At 37.3% G+C, this 24,697-nt stretch overlaps 1 protein-coding gene across 6 annotated transcripts in view; it reads right to left on the bottom strand.

Moving 5' to 3' along the window:
* Positions 1–24,697, bottom strand: part of RFTN1 (raftlin, lipid raft linker 1) — a 118,523-nt gene that overhangs the window by 35,988 nt on the left and 57,838 nt on the right. For all 6 annotated transcript variants that reach the window (XM_026068623.1, XM_026068621.1, XM_026068619.1 and 3 more), the window contains exons 3-4: positions 19,825–20,011; positions 7,382–7,490 (exon numbers count right to left, since the gene is read on the bottom strand). In XM_026068623.1, coding sequence (XP_025924408.1) covers positions 7,382–7,490; positions 19,825–20,011 — 296 coding nt within the window. The remainder of the gene's footprint in view (positions 1–7,381; positions 7,491–19,824; positions 20,012–24,697) is intronic.

The following is a 24,697-nucleotide window of genomic DNA, read 5'->3' as shown; positions in this document are numbered from 1 at the left end:
AAAAATGTTAATGTAATCCCAAACCACAGTCTTCCTTTACACAGTGCTATTGACAGTGTTTACATTGAAACACCCAGTTGAAACCTTGTCCAGAATTTTACTGCTTAGGAGCTTCAGGTAAGGCTATAAGCATGAAGTTGGTAGATCCAAGACAAGATGGTGGAGTCCAAAAAATAAACCCCCAAAATAAAATCTAATCAATTTCTTGAAGAAACAGATGCACGTTGACTTTCCACCTTTGCTGTACATGGCCCAGTCAACAGAACCATTAATTGGACACTTTCAGCTCTTGCTGTATTTACTGTAGAGCATACCAAGGCATTGAGGAGGAAAAGAAAGCGAGCTTTGCAGTTTTAAAACATGCTCATTGGTAATATACTCTTCAAATGAGAACTGAAAGCTACAAGCAGAACACGGAACTGGTACTGAAGCCAGAATTCACTGCAACCAACTGCTAGACTGAATAAAACAGAAGACAGGCTCTTAACATACTGCTGCAAAGAGGTATTAAGTTACAGCAAGCTATATGTTTCCTGCTACCAGAGCCAAGAAGGGGACTAGAGTAACAACTGCATTACGAAATTCCTCACCAGCTTCCTTTATCTATCTAACCATTTGTTAGGGCAACACAAACGTACTAAACGCGTAGTGCAGAGCAGTGCAAGTACTTCTGTCTGCGTATTTCTGTAGATGACAGCTCTGGAAACCACGCTGGCTCTGTGGCCTCGTGTGCAATGATTCTTTTCAAATTTTTATCTTATCTATTACTCCACAGAGCTAGCAAAGGGAGAACATTAGCAGGCACAGGCTACAGAGGTTTAGTGACTCTAGTAACTGCCCCAAAGCTATTGTAACATACCCGAGTCCTGCCAACCTTGCCCTAAGTGCTGAAAAAAAATCCTGGACGTCCCCACACGATCTAAGATTTACTCCTTAAAAATTGTTTTAGGCCTAGGATAAACTGCTGCACAGCAGCCATCCCATGCTCATTCAACCCAAAGCCCTGATATGCTGAATAGTGATCTACAGGAGACTGTACAAACTATGTCCCAAAACTTTGCTCTGGAGCACAGTTATGTCCACTGCAGTTTCAAAATGTACGCAATGTGTGGCACATGAATCTTTTGAGAGAAACTCCTAAACTAACAGCTGAACATAAGCAAGCGGAAATAAAGATTGAGAGATGTATGGCTGATCTCTGTATCTAACAACCATATTAGCTGGACGAACACAATTCAGCCTTCTCTGTAGAACATGAGCATATTCCCTTGTGTGTGATCAGCTAGCACTAACACTAATCAAAACTGACACATTGGTTTAGTGCATCTTTGTCCAAAACAATGAAAAAAAAAAAAGCAGAAGGTACTGGACAACAGGAATATTTTAAATGTTAAGAACTCAGTCTCAAACTTACAGATTTAAAATTTAATTTGCTGGGAACCCTTTATCTTTTTATAGAACAAAGTGTTTCTTTAAAAATCACATTGTTTTGTCATGCTCTCTGCTACTTGTAGCCAAAATTGCAATCTGAATAATTTGCCCACACTTTGTTTTAGCACAGTATGAGATATTATCACATTTACCGTTATAAACAAAAACAATTTTTCATTTTTCCCACCAGACAGAAGTGGTATCATTGAAAACATGGACTACCTACTTTATAACATCTATTTTTATCTTGGTCAAGAGGATGAGCTGAAAAGCTGCTGGGGGCAAAGGATTATAAAAGCACAACCAGGCTCCTGGGAAAGTCCTGAAAATAATTTTGCAGTGTTCATGGAAGATGTATATCAACACCACTCTTACATGGCTTAGTCAAAAGAACACAAGTTGAAAGAAGCTTAACCAGGAACAGATGTTTCCCTTCACACTGGGCTATTTAAAAGACAGTATATGCTATTTTTTACCATTTCTTGTTATATATACACTTTCAAAATGTTAACAAAATGCACTTTAATAAATATTATCACAGTAGATCACAAACAGCTGAACCATTGATGCTGAGTTTTAACTTTTGCTTCATGACCATATCTATTTCTAAGATCCAAATACTTAAACAAAAATAAAATAGAGCTCTGCTCGCACTGAAAATATGCAGAAAACAAAGCAGTCAGCTAAGTGCTCAGAGATGGTTTTCATTACAATGTGCTAAAGAAATAAATATTGTATTGCTCTTTTGCAAATGCCCTTGAGAGTGAAGATTTTTGGGTGGGATTTTTTTGGTTTAAAAATGTTAAAGATTTGAAAAGAAGTTGAGATCACATCTAGATAAGTAATCCTTCTAGGTAATAAACAGTACTCTAAAGGGGTCATTTTCTAGACACAGAAGTAAATTCAAATTTTATTCATTTGAAGAATGATCCTGTGACCAAAATTAAAGATCCTTTTTTCCCCTTTCTATCTTTTACTGCCACCTGCTCTGACAGTATAGCCCGTAGGAAATTCTATATAAAATACATGTTATTATGGACATATTTGTACTATGACACATTTCTAGCCTTCCACGTCTTCTTGCCCTTCCATAGTTGGATGCTGAAGAGAGTTTTAAAATTTAGAAGTTGAGAGTACAAAATCATTTAACATTGCTTTCACACACTATGTGGATATGTGAAAGTGCCTTGTTTTGACCATATAAAACAAATGTTCATTCTGATACTATTAAACATGTAGCAAATAAGTTAAAACCCAAACTTGGGCTGAATCACTTCCCTGACTAGGAACATCTATGGAAAAGATCTAAAAAGTTCTTGATGTTTTGGAATCCATATCGGCATTTTATGTCCATTTCACCAATTAGAGCCACAGTTGTTAAAGATGACTCTCCTGAGAAAGAGGCACATGAAGTAAGACAACAGTTATTTTGATAACAGCAAAATAGCTACAGATGAACAGAGGGGAAAAAATAGGAGTAGGGGAAGAAGTATCTTGATAGTTTGATAAAACTTAGATATGGAATAACATGCAGTGAGAGCCACCTTGGGCTGTCTGGATCTTATAGCAGTTCTTTACACAACTGTTTAGCCAGGCTCCTCTGTGCCATTTCCTACAAAGGAGTGAAGACAGATAAAGGACAGGAGCAAGGAACCACTCAAAAAAACATTACCTTTCCGAATACGGTGATTATGCTCAACGGAGGTTTAAATGTCTCAGTGGTAATGTACATTAATTAGTAACTCCTTACAAAGTCGGCCTTCCTTTCAAAACAGTCCAATTTCCTACTCACCCTTTAATTTGAGGTAACTTGCCTTCGTACCAGGAAGAACTGAATGATCAGTTTCAAATGCCAACTGCTAGAATAAGTAAATTGGTACAGTCTGCTTGCAACATGTTTGGCAGGCATACTCCTTCCCGGAGACCCACTCAGTTAAGTCTGAGAGGTACCATCACTTCCTTAGTCCAGCAATGCTATTATGAGAAAATAAATGTCAACCAATTTATGGGCATAGTCATTACATCTGCAGGATTCAAGATTATGTGAAGGGTAATTTGGACTATGTAAATTGTGCAGAGGACCACTTAGCAGAGTGACACGTTACTAGTAGCTCTTGAGCTGGTACTGGAGATGGCCAATGTATGTTCACTGAAGTTCCCCAATGCTATGAATACAGGGAACAACAAATGAGCAGATTAGACAAACTCTGCCTCATAGGACAAATTTATCTACAAGATAAGCATTACACAAGTGTTTTAACACAGGAATCATATTCCAAGCTGTAGATACCTGAACTGGTCCATTTTTGAAAGCATACAACCCATTATCCATCTGTATGGCCTTCAGTTTGTTGGAAGAAATTAGTCTCATTTCTGAGTCAAGTAAAGTAAGGACAAAGCAGCAGGGAAAGGTCCCTCTCTAGTCACAAACACAGAGGGAAGATGACAGCATTTGGGTTTCAGTTAAGAAACAGGATTTTTAAATCACACTTATTGTTATACTAAGCATGTACTGCTGTACATACTGACTGTACTTCCCTAGGGAAGAAGAATGAGGCCATAGCGACAAGAAATACGAATTCTGCAGTGGGATTAAACTGAAAGAATTTAATGTAAAAAAATTTCCTTCTGACAGAGCATTATTAGCCCATGCATCAAAGGATACAAAAATGTGCTTCCTAAATTTTAACAAGTCAGAACTGGGCAGAAAGGGTACAGAAACTATCCTCCACTTTCTAACCATTCATTAACATCCCAAAGACATGAACATAAGAATAAAAGTCTTCTGCTTGTTACAGTAATTCTAGAGAATGTAACTCAGATTGGTGTGAAAAGCAAAGGTCGTGAGAAACATATTTGGCATTCACATATGCTACATGTCCAAAATAACACTTTCCTTGGGATGTCAGCCTGGCTTCTCCTTTCCTTACTTGTCTCAGCAGATCCAGGAGAACATTCTCAGATGAAAAAAGATAACAGAATACACAGAAACAGCAACTAAGGAAGTAATTAAAGGCTATCCTATTTTACATGAGACACAAATCAAAATATGAAATCTTAGGAGGAACATTTATGACTTGCAACCACTTCAGAATCATCTCAGCCATGGTGATTAGAAGTTCAGAAGTTTAGCTTCACTCATTAAAAATCAGAGGAGCAAATCTTTAATCTCCGTGTGTTTTGCCTAAGAGCAAAAGAAAGGAGTGCTAAGACCAATACAGCATCAGTGTACATATGCAATGGCTAGGTTATTTCTTCCTTTGCCAGAGAGTTACGTAACAAATAAATCATGAAACTGAATGAGAACTTTAGGACATGCTGAGCAGCAAGCCATTCCCAAAACTAGAACCAAGTTGATATGAATGAACAAACAGCACATGGTTAAGTAAACATGATTTTAAGGTACAGGAAGAGCAACGTTTTGTCCCCAATACTTAACCACCTCCTGTCTTCCATGGCTCTTGCCACAGGCAGAAACCATAACAGTAGCCAAAACGTATAGAAAAGAGTAGAGAATTTGGACAGAGGCCCCAAGCACAGAAGGTTCTCAACAACAGAAAACAGATTTGAGTGAAGGGCCCTCTCTGGCATTTTTAAAATGTTTTATAATCAAGATAGTATTCTGGTAATTTCTTTCTCTAGGTGAAATAACTTCTTTGTTTCCACTTTATTTATCTTAAACATTTATATGTAGCTACAGAAGAGGAAAAAAGTAATCACCCATGCTGTATGCCACCACAAATTGTTTTGTGTTTGCCAGGAGCAAGCCGTTAATATTCAATATGACACACAGCATTTGCAATGCAGCAAAAAGTCAATTGAGAAAAGAAGTTATCAAAATTGTATCCTTGTTTAAACTCCATGTTAATGGTACTTGCTCAGCAGTCCATAAAAAAATTAATAATATTAATTTTCTAGGGTAGAGGATGTTTTTCTAGCAAATTCACAGTTGGAGAAAATTTTGACTTGTAAGTTTATTTTGAAAATATGGGTGTCCTACTTGATATCTTTCTAAAAATACAGTAAATTGCAATGCAGTAAGATGGCAAACCTGTAAATCGGTAAGACGGTAAAAGTCTTTCTAATGAAAAGGTCCATGATCAAGTGTTTGACTACTCAGTTACAACACATTATTAACTTCAACTGTATTACACAGTTTGAGAAGAATTATAGGGTTATTCTTTTTTGAAAGTGAGCAATTGTCCTAACAGCTTTTTGTTCCTATTTTCTTTGAAGAACTTCACTTACTTTTCATTTTGTTTGTAAACGTGTTTTATTTGCCCTTAAAAGTAATGAACATTTTTGTCGCTCTGACAAATTAGTTAATATGACAGTTAATTCCCACTCCCAAACAAATCCTGTTTCCTGAGTTAGATTTACATAAAAGTACTGAGACTTTCACAGCATCTTTAATCAGATCTAGACAGTGACACTGCACACACTTGACAGCAACAGCTTCAAAGAAATTCAAATTCCTCTACATCAAATAACATCTGAGGATGAGTGACATTCTCAGCCCATGGAGAAACAGTAAATATAAATATTTAGCTATTAAAATTTAAATGATTATATTTCAAAAAGGCACCTTTATAACCCAATAATCCAATGGCTTCTACCAACAGAAAAATTTCTATGTCTAGAAAAGCATTCTAAAGAGTCTCAGAATTGAATACTTATGGAAAYAGGTTGACTCCTGGACCATCATTTTGTTTCATGTTAGCCATACTCTCTCTGAAGATAAAAACGCAAAGAAATCTTCTATTAGAATGCTGTAAAATCTTACTACTAGTTGTGACAGATAAGCTCAAAGAACTGAAGAATCAAATTAAACATCTGGAAACTCATACACAAGCATTACTCCAGTTTTACCTAAGTGTGAATAGATTGCAATAATCCAAGATAGTGTGAGAATCAAAGTGTAATAACAATAAAAACAAGAAACAACAGTCTGATGCAGATTCAAACTTTCCAAAAGTAGAAAGTGTTTGGAAAAGTTCAGTTATATCTCTAAGTATGATGATGACCAGATAGGCATATCTSTATTATCTTTAATACAGTTTGTACAATTAATAGTAAAAAGGAAGAACTGGACATCAGTGCAGGCTGGCAAGCTGAGTCCTTAGCAAATTCATATAGCCTGTGCTGAAGTTTACTCTGCAAAATTTTCTTTATTGTTATCATTGCTGGATTAAAGCTAGGGGAGTAAGCCTACTCACAGTACTCTCACACCATGCGGCTACGTAAACATAGTATTGCTGGGTTTTATAATGTGTAATAGGACACAGCAGAATTTGAAATATGAACAAAGAACTYGCCTTCTCTAACATTGACATAATCTGCTTATTTCTAGTCTGGTAGAATATTACATTATCAAAAATAATATTAAGAAGGCAACAGATAAAGACAAATAAAGAATTTCAGGGTTATCTTCAAATTCTCCAATATATATAAAAGTTTGTTGAAACCAACACCATTCTGGATGACAACGGGCTTTAGTTTAAAAGTACCATCTCTAACTGCTAATTTCAGGTGATATTGAAACCAAACTTAAATAATCTGGGAGATTCTGGGAGTTAATAGGAATTTTAACCAACAGGATATTTTGATACTAAAATGGAAATAATATGTATTGCTTCAGTTTAAAATGTTTACACCATTACAGAATTGTCTTCTACACTGGTAAATTAGTTGATTATCATCTGTGATAGGTTACTCTCCTGTGATACTACAAATCATTTTCTCATAATAATATGATTAATAATTTGTTTCTCTGATAAGTAAAATTGCTATTCAGATACTTAAAATCACAAAAGAACACCAGGTTCTAGTGAAGTTTCCAAGTGCACGAAATGTACACATATTCCTATTGACAGACTGACAAAACTAGCAGCAGTAATTATAGTGCAAATAAAAGCATACTGTATTTTTTTAAGTTGCTTTTTTTACTCACTTTCTTAACAAAATCAGATATCTCCTTTTTGTCTGAAAGTTGATTTAAAGAGGAGCAGCACTCTACCTCCAAGATATATCCTTCACTATGGCCATCACCTTTTGGAGATCTGAAGAGACAGAATAAAAAAACAGTTTCTGTTGTTAAAATTTGATACCCAGTAATCCTCTTTATAAATATTTCTCATGTTCAAACAAAATTTTGGTTCCATCACATTCACTCCATTAAGTTCAACACAGTTCTGACAACCTACAGTGTCTCACCAATTTCCTAGGGAAGGAAATCACATCAATGATTGCTGTGGAATACTGCAGGGACTCCCAAATTTCTTCACCTGTCCAAGATGCACTTTGTCTATCCAGCATCTTTGGCCAACATCACAGAGATGCACAAGTACATGTAACTCGGAATATGTGGAAAGCAGGTTCCAATACAACTGACTGACAGACGCTTTTGGCCCAAAAGAGAAGCCTAAAAGCCATGCTTATTCCACTACAAGGGAGAGAAGTGACAAATCTAAAAGATGCAGAACGTGCTTTATGGGCAGTGACTAAGGAAATTCTCTCATCTATCATCATTCTAAAGTCAACATTTAAAAATTAGGGGCTTATCTATGTAGTCTATCCTTCAGTCTTACYTCATCCTTTAGGGTTGAGAAATACAAAGTTATGTCTGCAATTCCTTCCCTTTTAGAAGACACTAACTCCTAAACTAATTAAAAGCATGTGGCATTTGCCATATATATTGCTGAACAAAGAAGAGTGCTGTGAAAGCATGATATTGGTCAAAACATGCCACAGGCAAGTTTGGAAGTTATCCTGAATGACTTTGAGAAACCGTCTACAGGCTTGCACTGCAAAGCAATGCCACAGAAGGCAGTTTTAATCCCCTCCAGGTTCCCATGCAAGGAAATTACTATGCTTGATCAGTATGGGAAATCTAGAGAACCATTTGTTTTATGAGTTCCTTAGGAAAACACATAGAGGAAACATGTGAAAATAAAAGTTAGCCTATAATTCTTGGGAAAAGTAATAAAGTAGTTATGTTAACATCCTACATGGAGCATCAAAAGGTATCATTTCAAGTAAAGCACTAATCCTGGCCAGCAGTCACTTGATGTATTGGGTACATGCCAGGCAGGAAGAAAGGTGCAAAACGTAAGTTTGAACTGAGACTCAGCTGAGGAAGCAGTGAAACAACAGAACAAGGGTTTTGCAACCCATGCTTGCCAAAGTATTTCTGTGTAAAAAACAGACTGTTCTGAGCACTGAGATCACTTGACACGTAAAACATGCATCAGCTACTGACGGTCCCAGGGGCTTTCCCGAGACACTAGCAGTTACTCAGAACCATGAGATGCGTAGGCTGACAAGTACGAACTGGAAGTGTGTTTCCTAGGCAATACTGCAGGCATTTTCTAAGGGTATCACATGACAGTGTATTTTGTACTTGATCCTCCCACCCTCAAACAGGTGATACATCCACTTCATTTCTCATATCTCACTTACACGTGGGATATGCAGTACCATTTTGCAGACTAAGAATTGTTCAGGAACACTGAGGCCCTATGTCTACTTGTTTTTTTCCCTTGCTTTTTAGGTTCTTCTCACAATTTGTGGTCCTTTTCTCTTCTCGACTCTGAATAATGAATCATAAGAAAAGATGCAGTCCACGGAAACTCTCCAAACATCTTTCCAGGATTTACAGAAATCATTACTGAGGGGCAAAAAGCATCCCACTACAACCTCTGTAATACGAGTACAGAGATTCATTTAAGCAGCTAAAAACAACATGTTGTGGAGAAAGAAAAAAAATGTATGAGGGATAGCACATGAGCTGCAGGCAACCATGTTTAATCTTCTAGTAAAATCCTAGATATGATAATCTATTCTGTGCAGATCTCCCATCACAGATTAACTACTCTTCTATAAGGTAAAAATACACTTAAGAAAGTCTCCCTACTAGAGTACATAGTGTTATACCTACATTTTTTTCTAAAATCTGAGTAGTACTAATTGGAATTATAGCCCTGAGGTTATCTAAGCATATTCCAGATAGAAATAAGTATGAGCTAAGGCTGTCTAATGCTCTATCAGCCAATAAACCATCAAAACGGATACTTGATATTGCAATGCAAAGTCCATACAACGTCAAATGGAGCAAAYGCAATTTTCCAGTGCTTCAGTTCTTACATTATTACAAACTGAGAGTGGGTTGCTAAGAACGGGTAGTATGAAACCAAGCCCTTTTCAGATAACTAATCCCATTTTTTCAGACACAACACCAAGCCTTTAAAATCATGAGGACCAAAGGTCTCCCAGGTCTTCTACTGATAATTCAGCCAGCTCCTTCGCTGGGGAAACCCAACTCAGCGCCATGCCAGGCTGGCTGAGGAAGTGATACTCCCAGCTCCAGAGACATTGATATAATACTGCGTAGATTCAAAGTTACGATATCAGATCACAAAAATGAACTATGTGCTATGCTATCCATGCTCATTTAAAGTGAGACCCATTAACAGGAAAAATGGAACACATCCAGAGGCAAAATCCTTCTTGTGTCCACTCTTTTGCCAAAGTCTGCTCTTCACATAGTGGTCAGGCACAATCCCCATGCAAATGGTGCTATTTTAAATACTTTTTGTGGCAAACATAAAATCTTACTATTCCAATTGCTCCAAAAGAACAACAAATACTATATTATTTAAAACCACTGGTAATCTGTAAAAACAAACTACTTCCAAGCTATAACGCTAAGGTTGATACATACATATTAGTAAGAGGGAAGTTTACCCTTGAACCACTCTCTCCCCACTCCATTCCTTCACCTCAGCAGCTCCCTGGACTCTGATTTTGTGCAGTTTATCTGAAGACCTACTTCCAACTTCAGATTCTTTCAAAGGAATGAGTTATTTGAGATACAGATTGTATGCATAAAAATACAGTAATTCGCACTGGAACTAGTTAAAACAACCTGTTTATTTTTTTCCCCTTTAACAAGCACTTAACTTGAAATGTTCTTGCTGCTTGTAAATATTTAAGAGAACAGAAGATAGTGAATTCTTTTTATAAGAGTCTGAGCGCTACCTCTGTTCTTGGTTCACGAAAATAATTGTTTCAAATACCACTGCAGTCTGCTATGAACATTATTTTATAGAACACGCATAACAGATCCTGCTAAAGGCCATAAAATCTTTAGTCAGACTCAAACAGAAGTACTGTATATTACCAAAAGCTATTTTTCTACGCTTTCAAGTAAAATATGTTCACATATGTTAAATGCAGGTCTTTGTCTATATTGGTAGTTTTTATCTCTTTAGGAAAAACTCAGAGCCTTCTGTCAAAAAAAAAAAACAAAACAAAAGCCATAGCTTTCCACATAAAAGTAATAAATGGTATTAGATTTCATAGACCACAAAAATAATTTTCTGAGCTAATCCAGGTGGGCAAGAAATTCTTTCCAGCCTCTATGCAATACATAGTGCATTTCATTTAAGAATCATAAAGCATTTCATAAATATCTTAAAACCTTCTCATTACACTTTTTGAGTATTATTAGTATATCCATATTAGAAGCAGCTAAATTAGGTACAGATAAGTCCTAAAATGAACAGAAATTATTACTTGATTGGTTTTATTAATTTAATGGGTCTACTTTCAGGACTACTTTCATTACAGATTGCAAATTAGGACCCCAAAACCAGGCACATTTATCATGATCACACATGTCAGAGGAAAAGTAAAAGCCGAGCCTCCTACAGGCTAAAAGCAGGCCTCCTGATTTCAGTCTTGACCTGTAGCCCCTACCCTTGTATACCCTTCTTTTCTTCTGATGAAGGATTGATGTTGGTCATATGAGAAATAACCCAATAATCTATATGTTGGAGTCTCTTAATGATTTTATAGCATGGGAGGTTACTGGGTGTTCAATGTATAAAATACTTCAAAATTAAAGCAAAGGTTAAAATTCATTTTCATTTTCCTATCATGAAATATTTCTCAACAGAAAGAGAAATGCTGAGATTAGTTTATCAGTTTATATAGGCCTCAATAATTTGAAAGATTTTCCTTTTCTCCTTGATGTACACTTAGCAATAAAGTATCTCCTGGAGTCTCCCTCTACCCTAGGCTGGAAAACTGAACCTTCCTCCCTTCAGTGTCTCCAAACATTTGATTTTATTGTCTTTGTTCTCCTAATAAAAAATCCCTGAGTTAATTAAAAATGGCTCCACTTTGAAAGAAGCACACCTGGATCCAGTGATGCTGTACACTGCTTAGAAGCTAAGACTAATAGGAGAAGCTGGTATACAATGACATGGGCTTGTACTCTTTAAAATGGATTGGATGATACTTGTGAGGGAAAAGAAGTGACAGTGTGAAAGGTGCCATCGCTTCACAGGCAGTGGGGCAGGGAGCTCTCCTGCCCCACGATACCGGGAGAGGATAACCCCTGCTAACCACAGCGACGCGCAGGAGTTTTCACTGTATCTCGTACTCCCTGGGCTTCTGTTTATCTTTCTTCCTTTCGTGTATCTTGTTATTTGCTCTCCTTTATTGATTTTATGGAAAAAGAGTTTTCTGTCACTGGAGGCACCCTCAGTGACTAATACGGGCAATTTTCAGCCTGGGATGGCAAATAGCCGAGAGGGAGGTCACGCCACCCTGGCACCGTTGGGAGCAAGTACCCTGAAGTGTTATTCTCATAGAAAAGGCTGACGATCTCTGACCTAAAAGAACTGGGTCTTGAATCCTAATTAGGGCCTCTAGTGCCACTAAAGGAGAAGAAAATACATAAAATAAATAAGATTTTCACTTATAATTGGAAGTCCACTGGCCAAAAATATTTTACGATTGTTGTTTCAGTAGGCTGTCATTTCCTGTACAGCTGTTTGCAGTTAAGCACCACTTCATGGTAGATAAACCATTACCAGCTGTAGAGTACCAGTAACTTGGACATTAACTATTAGAGCTGACAATTTAGTGTCGTCCAACAAACTGGAATTCCAATCCTTTTCAGACATAAGACGGAAAAAAGGGAGCCAATATTTGGCCTTAGTTTTCCAAGTTCTTCATATCCATGAATTCTAAAAGCCAAAAGTACAGTTGTAAACTGAGGGTACACTCTAAAATAATGATTATTTGATTAAAATTATGTTAGAAGTGTAGTTCTGAGAAAATAATGTTTTCCATCACACAGAAATAATTTAATAACAGAAAAGCTTGTGTTTCAAAATAAAACTGTACATTTATAATCAGCTGATCTGTATTAAGTAAAAACAAACACACATCAAGAGACTTAACATAACCAAATACATCGGTATCCGTATAATTCCAGGTTAAAAACCTGGCAAACCTCCGTTAACTGAAATCCAAGAACTGAGCACTTAAAAACCCCACAAATTTTACGATGCCCATCCAACAAACACACAGATTTTTATAATTCACTGATTCATTATCTTAACTTAATATTCTAAGAATTTTCTTTAGGAGGAATTTTCTTATATAGGAAGCTTTATCAATAGAATAAATTTTACCCGACAGCAAAATTCATAAACTTTTTTTAATGACAACATTAGAGGTTCTTAAGAAAAATTTAGGCATGTATGGGTACATAGGCTTCTTCTAATGTGCAATATTTATAATTTTGAGAACACTGATAAAAGAACATTTATTTTGGGTCAATGTCAAAAGCCGTTGTGAGGAAATATGTATTTCTTTGAACTTGAAACAAACAACAAGGTTTAAAAACTCTGGCCATTGTCCCTTGAGCTAAAGGAAGATATCTGTTGATTCTCAGGTATGGAATAAATATTATTCTTCCAGCAAGCTGAAATGAGCCTGCTGAGAGCAACAACATGCACTACATACGTACACACAATGTGTTTGATCTCAATGCTCATGAAGGCAGGGTCAGAGATTTGCCATCCTCCAGCCTAAATCTTACATGAAAATCAAATACATAGCACAGACAAGCGTATACATTTAAGTTAAAAATATATTGTACCCAATGCAAAGTATCTATTTTCTCCAACTCAGGCAAGCACAGAAATACTGGGGGAGATCATGGATAATTTTTGCCAGTCTGTTCTATTTTTAAACACTTTAGCCTGGAGTTCCCATCTTTCTGCAAAGATCTTTTGTAACACACTGCAGGGCACACGAAGGAGAGGAAGGGAGCTGGGAACTACAGCACAGATTTAGCAAGAGTAAAACATACCTGACCAACCTGATTGCCTTTGATGATAAAACAACTGGATTTGTGGATGAGGAGAGAGCAGTGGTGTCATTCATGGTGACTTTAGCAAGGCAGTTTGACACTGGCTCCCACCATATTCTTGTATCCAAGTTAGGACACTGGAGTCTGGATAGGTGGACAACTAGATGGGTAAAAAACTGGTTGCATGGTTGGGCTCAGAGGGCTGTGGTTAACGGGTCATGCTCTGCCTGGAGGCCAGTAGCAAGTAGGAGTACCGCAGAGATCTGTCATGGGACCTGTCGTGTTTACCATTGTTATCAATGAGGCAGAGGAGGTGAGGGGTTGCACCCTTGTCACGTGAGCAGATGACACCAGAGTGGCGGACACAGTCGATACGGGTGTGCGCGCCGAGGTTGCTGCACGTGTGTTACAAGGAGTGACATGCCCCTGAAAATTAAACATGGCACGGAAAATTTCTGTGCGGAAAAATGAGGAAATATCCMAGGCAACTCAAGGACAGGCTTGCCAGATAAAAGCATTCATCATGGCTCGGGGCTCTGTCAACTAAATTCTACATAAAGTCAGAACAAGAACGCCCTGTTCCAAGTAGCTATTGAAAAAGTCTGAAGAGAAAAATTATTTTCTGGGCTAGAAGGTGTTTCTGAAACAGTTGATAATCAGAAATTTGATGAATTGTCTAAACGTTTCTAGAAGCATTTTCCTTTACCTTCAGAAGGCAAAATTTCAGTTACCAAATATGCAAATCTACACATTAGAGGACCAACACACGATTTCATAACGGAAAATGCTTAGAGAGGTTGCTGCTTCATCCTAATGTAATGATGTCTATTCATACTTCATAAAGTCCTTGGAATAACATAGTTTTCCTTCCTTTTATGGAAAAAGAAACTGTTTATTACTATTAAAAAGAGAGTTTGGTACTACTGGAAAAGAGGGCATGAAAGAGCTGGTCCTCCAGATGTGAAAAATCAAGATTTCCCCTTGCTTAGCTGCCCCAAACCTTCATTTTTCCTATCATAAATATTTTCTACAATACTGTCAACGTAATTAAGCAAATACCAAGTGGACATTGACAAGTGGAAATGAGAGCCTAGCATAAAAGAAACAACACAATGACTACTGTCTTGTTTTATTCATTTCACGCATAAGTCATTTCAATCTTTTGCATTTACATTTAAATGATGCTACTTAAAATTTTCCAATCTGTTGTAGAAACCAGACTTTAAGTGACATAGAGGACACAGAGACTTAGCTGTATCTCAGAAGATGCCATTAATTGAAATCATTTGGAATTAAAATTGCCTAACAGCAAAAAAAATGAAACTGTAAAAATCCTGTTTTGCTATTGAACTTTTGAACTCAGTCTGTCAAATTCCTTTGCAGATAAATAGAATTATTTTTGGCCAAGTAATGAAAGTTTGCATTTCATAACGATTAATAGATATGAAAAAATTATAAAAATAGAATCAGAATCATCTCATAAAGTATATCACTAAACACCTGACACATCATTATTTTACAGTAAGGGAGAACAGCTGCAAAGTTGTTAGAGATAAACACAGAAGTTGACTCTGAAAAAATCATTCTTAAATCCTATTATGTAGTCTAACATGGATGGCAACGTTTCCTTGATGATCGTTTTACTGATTGGAGACAAAATCTGTAAAAGGATGTATCTTAAGAGATATATGGAACCATGGAGAGAAAGACCTCTCTGGAATCCGATTTATTTCGCCTACTTCACTCTATTATCGTAAAATAAAGCATCTGCAAATACRTAAGAAATATTCTAAACAGTCAGTTCATGAGTCTGGAGCACATATCTTTCTTAGTGGGAAAGAACATGGCTCGCTTCCTGGGGCACAGTATTCAGAAAGGCATGTGTAAACATCATAATTAACATCATTGAATTTTGAAACTTTAAGACATCAGACAGGGGTGTTGCACTAAAGGGAGCTGGGAGACGAACAAATAAAAGCAGTTTTGCGCTCTGGATTTGTTGCAATTCTGTTCAGAGGCTTACTTTGGGATTTCTTTGCAACAGCCATAGACTGTCAGAAATAGCAATGCGCCAAAGACAATTCAGCAGAGATTCTGAGATTCAAAATTAGAGAGGATGGAAATAAAATGCAAAAAAAGGAAATGTTATTACACACAGGAAAAACTAATGATCTTTCTGTTCCTCAAGGGGACAAAAGTGATGTGTGCTACTACCCTTATTTTGGTTATCCAGAACCCTCTAAATGAATCGACTGTCCTCACTCCCTTTGCCAAGAGGAATATGCGATCGTAAGTTCTCCCTTGCCAGAATACTACCATATATCCCTTTTGCTGAGATTCTTCAAGTGTAAATCAGTGTGAATAAACTTTTCTCAAGTGTGAATCAATGCGAACCAGCAGGCCACAGGCTATGCTTCACACTTGGAGCCTTCCCTAAATTCAGCAAAAACCCTGTCAAAACCTGGGCTTGTAGATGCTTCTTTGCACATCTTTTTATAAAAGTTCCTCTCTGAGAACCCCAAGTGTCTCAGAAAGCAGTACGGTCAGCAAAACAATGCAAGAAAACAAAATAAAATAAATAACCACTGCTTGAAGGAGCCAGTCAATTACTTTCTACTTAAAAAAATCATTGAAATAGAGAGAGAGAGTGAGAGAGAATGAGAGAGCAAGAGGAGGAGAGAGTGCATTCACAGGAGTATTAAAATTATTATTCCTTTATCCTAATCTATTCTATTCAGTCCCAAACCAATTCCGATCAATTTATTAGTGTGCATGACACACTTAGGTGCTACAGAAATAAATGAAAGTTACATTTATTGTATTAAATTTATCAAGAACTACAGCTAAGTTCTTCAGCTACTTGGTATACTACCTTCAAGCCCAGTAGTTCTAAAGAATGAAACACTTAATATTTTTACTTCATTTCCTTCAATTGCTCATGACACTTTTTGCAGCACAAATGATTTTGTTGTTGATATAAAAATTAAAAAAAAATGCCCTTAGTCTTTATATTCTCTGTAACATTTCTAAGTGACAAATCTTGATTTACAACATTTATGGCTTCCATATATGTTAGGAATGTTTTTTCTTAAATGTTCTATAGCAGGAATGACTCTTACTTCCTTATTTATCAGAAATGAATAGATAGCTAATACAATGAAGTCATAGAGATATCAGTATAGATTAGACATAAACTAGTGACTTTAAAAGAAACAAAAAATGTTCAATGCCATTGCAAATTCACGTGGAGTATTTTGTAACTCCARGAAAATGGCAAGATAGAAGAAGTAATACTAATATGTATTTTTATTCATGAATATTAATGTATAACATGCCTAAGCACCATTTTTTTCCATTTTATTCTTGGACAAAATAAGGTACCACGAATTTCACAGCAGCAGCAGGACACAGATCCTGACACACATCATCTGCTGCAGCCTGTGACTCCACAGTCTGTTCTTACCTATAGAGAGGCAATGCTACCATAAMACCTTCAAAATGTGAGTCAACAGGATTAATTTTAAAACAAAACTGACATATAAAGGTATAACACCGATTGAAGTAGACAGACTAATGAAAGCATTCAGTTCTATCTCTGTGTACACACAATTGACATTACCGCACAAAAAAGACACTAATACAACAATTTCATTCCTGTTCTCTTCAGGCAACAAAAATAGCAAGGTGAAAAAACAGGACCTAATATCTGCTGGAGAACAGCATATGGTGCTGGAGCCATCTGTGGTGAAACACCTGCAGTAAAAGAGGAGCTACAGTGTCAGATGTTTAGCAGAGACTGCCCGGGAATCCTGAGGGTGGGCCCCACGCAAAGGTAAAGAGCTTTTTTTGATCTCTTCTCGGTCCTCTACGAATGCCTGGCACAACCATCAGAGTAAACAGCAGGAGAGCGCTTCTTACTTCATGTAATATAAATGATGTTACTAGTGAACCTACAACTGTAGCTGGACTACTTATACTCTGAAAATCTTATGCCAGAAATAAATGCTCATCTGATCAGCAAATATCCTAAGCAGAACTTAACTTCCATCGGAGTTTAAATGTTTTATACAACAGAGACAGCCTACAGATGACAGACAGACTGTGTTCAATGAAAGAAGTATCAGTCACTGTTTACTTCATTAGCAGTCTAATGATAAAGGTTAATTTAAAAAATTAACACTGACTTTTTTTTTTTACTACTTTTTTTCACAGTTGTTTTTGGAATAGGATAGACTCATGATTCTAATACAACTGCTCTCTACACAACCATGGTCATCTGAAATAGGTGGAATCTCCATCTCTCTTCATTCTGTTTGATAACTCAAAGGTTCATTGCATCCACACACTATGAAAGCAGCTTTGGTCATACTCTTGGCCAAACTCTGGAATCCTTAAATGACAAGGAACACCAAACTGCTGTCATTTCCCTTCCTGCTATTTGCCTGTTTTTTCCCCACTGCACCAACTCTCTTCCACCTCCCTTAGGCATTCAGAAATGACAGATAAGAGAATGAAAGAAATGGAGTGTGAATGTAGAAGGAAATCTAATTGGTTCAAGACTCTCTACTGTCTTTAATTTTGTACAGTCATTTACAGCTGTCTAAAGTATGTGTGAAACACTGGCACCCATGTGAGTGAGTAGGCAATTATGATTTTGTAGTATTTCTCATTCATTCTGCACAGATGTAAATGACTGGCTACAGTACAAGATAGTGACACCCTGAGCTCTCTGGCTTGGAGATGAGGTAACTTACGTTCTTATAGCTAGAAGGTGCTGCTTTTCCCTGACTTGTCTTTGCAGCTCAGTCCTGAAAGACGCTGAGCCCTCTAACCCCACTCCAGCAAAAATGCTTAAGTGCTCATTTAACATGGCAAATACATACATATAAATACTTTCATTATTTGCAGTGGGCGGTTTTGCAGGCAGGGAGAGTGAGGCCCAAAAAACAGGTAAGTGAATCCTAGCATTACTCAAGAAGTCCATGGTTCAGTCAGACATTTAATGCTTTGACCATAAAACTGGAAATCCTTTAACCAACCAGTATCAAGCAAGCCAGCTTGAAGTTCTGTAATTATAAAACTAAAAGCAAGTCAAGGTAAACTGAGGGTTATTTTTGCATTTTGTATTATTTTGCCTGAGATACCTAATGACTAAAAAGATTTGGTATTGAAACGAAGAACTTTCTTCCTTAGGTCACAGACTGAAGTCTGCCCCTGACTGTAATTGCTACTGATCAACTATCAGGCTATAGCAAATTGGAGGATGGTTTTATTCTGGTTTTAAAGAGCTGTCCAAAACAGTTACACCCTTTCCTTGAAGCATCAATAGAAAGAGAGAGGCAAGAATCAGCAAAGGCAGGCTGAATTATCCCCCAACTTCTAGTAAGGGTCACTGTAAAAAGGGGAACTGGGGAGCACAACTGACGTGGAAAGATTGCACAGACTGGCTACGACAACACAGGTGGCTGCAGATTTGTGAGTGGTGAGATAACGTCACATGTATGCTTTAAATTCTTAACTAAAAATCATAACATATGTTTAAAATATTCATATTTTAATTTCCGTTTGGACTGGCTAACAGCACATTCTATTGATTTTTTAAATCAGATTAAAACTTAAAAGAACAGTATTTCTGCTTATTTATTCATTTTCAGACTTTGATTATGTAAAATATTCTTAATATGTTTTAGGACACTGAACAAAGCAGAGAGACTTATCTTTCTATTTAAAGAGTCTGTACTGTTTCAAAAATTAAAAGAACCTGTATCATTTCGAAGAAAAAGAAGCCTAAAGTTTATAGATAAATTTAAAAAGTATGCATTAGTACTGCAGTGCTCAAATTAATTGCATTAAATGTAACTGTCTAAACACAAAATAGGCCTTTTCTAGGCAAACATTTCATCTGTCTTAATTTAATCCAATAAACTATTAAAGGGTTCCAACCAGACCGCCCTCACAAATTGTCAGGCATAAGGTTTGTTTGTTTGCCTATCATGACAACACATCCCAAAATATAGAGTATTTCACCTTGTTATTCTCTGACTTGTCTGCCAAACTGCAGATGAACTGTAAACATGAAGAACATGTTAAGCCTAGTCAAGCCTACAAAAAAAAAAAAAAAATCAAGTCTTGCACAGTAAACACTGCTATAATTTCCTGATGTAGGTCAAAACTCAGCAGGAAATCAGATTGTCTAYTTTTATCCCAGTTCACTGGAAGTACTTTACCTTTCTGTTTTCTTGATCAGCACAGTCCTGAAGATTTGTTCCTGGGGAGTCTTCTCTTTTTCATCAGTTGGTTGCACGAAAGGGTGGACTGCAGCCAAGAGGAAGCCCTGCTGGTACAGTTCTTGCAGCTGAGCTGGGAGATCATGCAAAGAGGAAAGCTTGATTGCAGATGATCCCGGCAGCTCAGCTGGAAACAGAAGAAATTGGTCAATAATCCTACACCGGATTATCATGTTTTTCAAGAGCCAGGCTCTTCAGAGGTAAGCAAGCGTCACACTGATCTACAATATTATCAYAGAAATCGACCTGTAATTTCCTGAGGCCCATTTTGTATTTCAGATTTTAAATGGACAGTCTCAGCAAAGGGTTACTATCGCATAAAAGATGTGCAATTAAACAAGGAGTCAGACACATTAAAATACCAAATTCACCTGGTATTCTGGGAGAGATGAAGGGGAGGATTTAATACATACAAGGTAGTCAGAAGATATTCTAATTTTTAATAGTCGTCAAACCAATGCAACTTGAGGAGAGCGAGCCATGAGTCAAAAACATAACACGAGAAAGGGGATAGTCAAGGAAGACAGAACATGTCAAATTCAAAAGCGATAAAAGGAAGCACACACATACACAAAACCTATATTATTTAGACTGGGGGATCACTGACACAAAATGTTGTTGAGACCAAATACCTACCAGTATGTCAAGAGTACTTTGTGGGTACAGTGATAACAAGAACATACAGAGTTATGAATACAGGTAGTGGTATTAAACCTTTGAGAACATATATTAAGCCTTACACCTCAGGGTTTAAGCAAACCTAAACAACTTGGGGAGGAGGATGAGACTTAACACGTGAAAACAATCTTTCCCCAGTCTGCTTCCTGTGCGGTTTTATGCCTTCCTACGAAGCACGCGGCGCTCGCTGCTGCCAGACGCACGACCTGCACACAGATACTGCCCTCAGTACCGCAACTCCCCTCGTTTCCTCGGAGCCTGGGGGGCTTCAAGACAAAACCCCATAAATCACCGAAGGCAACCTTCCCTTCTTGTTCTCTCTACCTCAGTAATCCTTCATATCTCTTCCAAAATCTCATCTGAAAAGGCGCCTTTCTTCCCTGGCCTCTGCCTCTTCGTTCCCAGCTCTGTTGGGAGCTTTTTATTATTTCATCCTTAACTACGCCGTAGCGTATGGCGTGGTGAGGTGCTGCAGGGCTTCCTCTCCCCCTGGAGCCAGCAGAAGAGGAACGTGGCAAGCAGCAGCACAGAGCAGAGGTCCCCAGACCCTTGAGGGCTTGGACCTTCTTTAAAAAAGCACCGGAGAGGAGTTTGTACGGATGATGCCAGCTATGCAAAATAAGGCTTCATTGTACTGCTTTTTTCATCAAATTGTGTGGCTACCCTTTATGAATGATGAAAGAGGTTATCAAAAACTAATAAATATTCAAAACCAACATTACAGAGGAATAATTTAAATAATAATAGAATAGCTGTGCTTGGTATGTTTTTTTCTTCATATAAGACCACGTTCCAGAGGAGGATAAGGGAACTTTTTGACCAAGAAATACGAGATGCAGACTTTTTATTATTTTTGCAAATAAAATGAGAAAACCAAGCAATGTGTATATTGACAGACAATATGGCTGTAACTTCTGGAACCACACAAATCACTTGAGAGTCATAAAAAGAGATACCTCAATGAATAATGCACAATAAATAATAAAACAGACTGTTACTCACTGGACCCTACCAGGGTCCACCAGAACCACCTTTCTCCTGTTTCCTTCTGTGGCACCGAGAGTCTGAAAACCCTAGAGCATGCTGCAAGCAATGTAATTAATTAAAAGAATATGAAAGCCAGAACGGCTTTCTAAATGAGGGTTTTACTTAGATACAATGGAATGGCTGAACACTATTCAATAGTGTTAATTCTGGCAATGGTGCTTCAATTTTTAACTACTGTTTATGAAAGATCATGTTTACCTTGCATATGAACCTAGTATCTGGAATATTCTGAGCATGCCCTGGTAAAGTTTGCTTCCCCCTAAAAGCTAAACACAAGGGCAAAGTGCAAAAATACATGTAATTGAAGCTTTGGGATAAGCACTTGAATAATTAAAAAAAAAAAGTAATAAAAAACAGAGCTGGAAAGGATTATACGGCTAGTCTATACTCTTACTTGGAGGCAGCATCAACTCTAGCTTAGCTATTTCTCACAAAAATTCTGTCTCGCCTGTTTTTAAAAACATTTAGCAATGATGATTCCCAGCCCCCATATGTAACGTTTCAGTACTTCACTAGTGCTCAAAAGCTTTTCCTAGTATCTGCTCTAAATTTCCCTTCTTGAAATTCAAGGTTACTACTTCCTCAATAGAACATTTTGTTTTGAATCAATATTTCACAACCCTTAAAACATGTCACGGCTTAATCTTCTCTTCTATAGAACATATAAACTCAGTCCTTTCAATCTTTCTAGTCATTTGTGTTTTCTAGCTTTCTAAATAATTTTTGATGGTCTTCTCCTGATTCTCTTCAATTGGTCAACATCTTTCTTCAAGTATGGTACCTAAACCTCACCACAGTGACCCAGCCCAAACCTCATCACTGCTGTGTGGAATGGAAAAGTACCTTCGCGCTTATTATACATACCATGCCAGTTTATAGGATTAAAAAAAAAAAAAAGAACAAATTCTTCTTTCCACAACTAATAGTGGCCATAATGTCCCTGTCCTTAATGAATTTTAGATTGTTTTTTTTCTTTCAATTTACATGGGCCATTCTGAATGCTGACTTCTATGGTGCTTACAGCACTTCTCAGATTGGCAAACTTTAATAAATATACTTATTAGTCCACTTAAATAGATAACGGAATTTGTGAATATTAACAGATTCTGGACAGAATCATTCTAAGCTTTACAGTCAACACATCCTTTTGGCTTGATGGTGAATATTGCTATGTTCTCCTTGGATTAGAGATCCTTCGAAAAGAAAAGAGAGTTCTTGTTACACAACTGATATCCATAAGGTACAAATGAATTTCAAGGGTCTACAGACCTGGGCACTCTTTTTACTTGACCACAGAAAGAATTCAGGTTTGGGTGATGGGGATTCGTCCTGAGAAATCCCTGCTACTTATCATCCTCTAGATATTGTACAAATCAGCTAATTGTTCCAGTATCTTTCCGGGAATTAAATTAGGTCAGCAATCAGAAAACTCTCTTTAAAAGCAAGTCGAAAAAGGACATAGTGTCTTTCTGGACAGTTGCATTCATCCCCCAACAGTTTTCAAACTTAAATGATATGATTCCAGAGTTTTCTTCAGCTAATTCCTCTCATGGAGATACCTGTAGGCTCAAACTATTTGAAAATGTCTAATTTATAAAAACAGTCCTTTATTCAGTCTTTATGTAGTTTAGCTTAAATGTAGAAAAATATTAACATTTTCATAAGACCTTATACAACTTCAAATAAAGTCAGCTGATTTTTTTTTAGTTGGTAGAGAGAATTCTAATTATCCTTATTTCAAAAAAAGGGAAACCAAAACTGCATAGAACAGAGACTTGTGTAAAGTAACTGAGCAGATGAATGACAAAATAAAACCTTTTATAACTCCAGTACTTATTATAATTATGATAAGCCTCTGTTTTGCCAAAAGATAAAGCTGAGTTCTTGTAGCAGCATCAGTCTTGGTCTTGAAATGAAGCTTGCTCTAGCAGTTTTACATTCTGTTCCATGTTTCCTTATTTACTGTTGCACTTCGCAACCTGACCTCAATGATTTCTTTGTTTATTCTGTCTATATCTAGAAGAGCGTAGAAGAAACTTGTAAATGACAGATGCTGTGTTTTTCAATTTTGTTAAAGCTGAAAGTGGAAATAGAAGTGCTGACTGCTTTTCAAATTGATTACCAGGCAAATTAGTTTGCTGCCTGCCTGATAATTGAAGCTGAAAACACCTCCAGCAATGCTCGGATAGAGACAGTAAGATATAGCTTAGAGATTCTTTAAAAAGAAGAGGAAGTTCCTGTTAGATAACTGATACTCAYGCAGTCCAAATGAGTTTCCTGGGCCTAAGAACTTGTGCATTCTTTGTTACTAAATGCTCACACTGTCCCCATCTAACCAGGAAATCAGGAAAGAGAGAGAGTCGATACAAAAATTTACGGGTTGAGTCATCAAGTGTTTTTTAAAGGAGTCATCTCTTTAGCTCCAAAAGGCTCTATGGGAAATATAGGAAGGCAGTCTGCCTCAGGGATCCTGAGGGATTCAGAGTAGGAGGGCTGAGAATTATGGTTAGAGAGACATGTATTCAGGAGAACTAGTTCCTCCATCTGTTTTAATGGAATTCTCTTTCCCTCTGACTCTACCTGGAACTGTATTCCTGTGGCGGCCATGGCAGATTCTCCCAAATTGTCAAGGGGGCTGTGTTAGCAGCAGGAAGCACCACTCTCACCTCCAAACAGAGCCCTGAAGAATCAGCAAGGGCTGCTGCCACAGAAATCAACCAGCCACCCATGCCGCTGCCAGTGAATCCTGCAGCCAAAGAGACCTTCGCAGTTAGATGATGCCACACAGTTCCTCAGGTGTCTTCTCCTGATATGTACTCATACTCACCTTATGGCATTACACCAAAAGACTAGGGCAATTTTGTATTCTTGCATTTTTGGCATCTTTAGCCAAACCATAGAGTATGGAAGCATTAACATCTTATTCTGCAGAAAGTTGCAATGGCAACATGCGGAGCTCCTCAGTATACAGTCAGTTGGACTACTGTGGGTCTTGTCTTTAGACAAAAGGGCCATCTGTTCCAAAGACAGAGCTAATAAATACTGCTGCTCCCTTAAAGATTCCCAAGCTCCCTTGAATCAAACTAAA

Source organism: Apteryx rowi, unplaced genomic scaffold (genome assembly GCF_003343035.1).
Source record: "Apteryx rowi isolate R43461 unplaced genomic scaffold, aptRow1 scaffold_277, whole genome shotgun sequence".
NCBI classification, from domain to species: Eukaryota; Metazoa; Chordata; class Aves; order Apterygiformes; family Apterygidae; genus Apteryx; species Apteryx rowi.
Note: the sequence above shows the minus strand (reverse complement) of the source record. Positions and strands in the feature narration are given on the sequence as shown.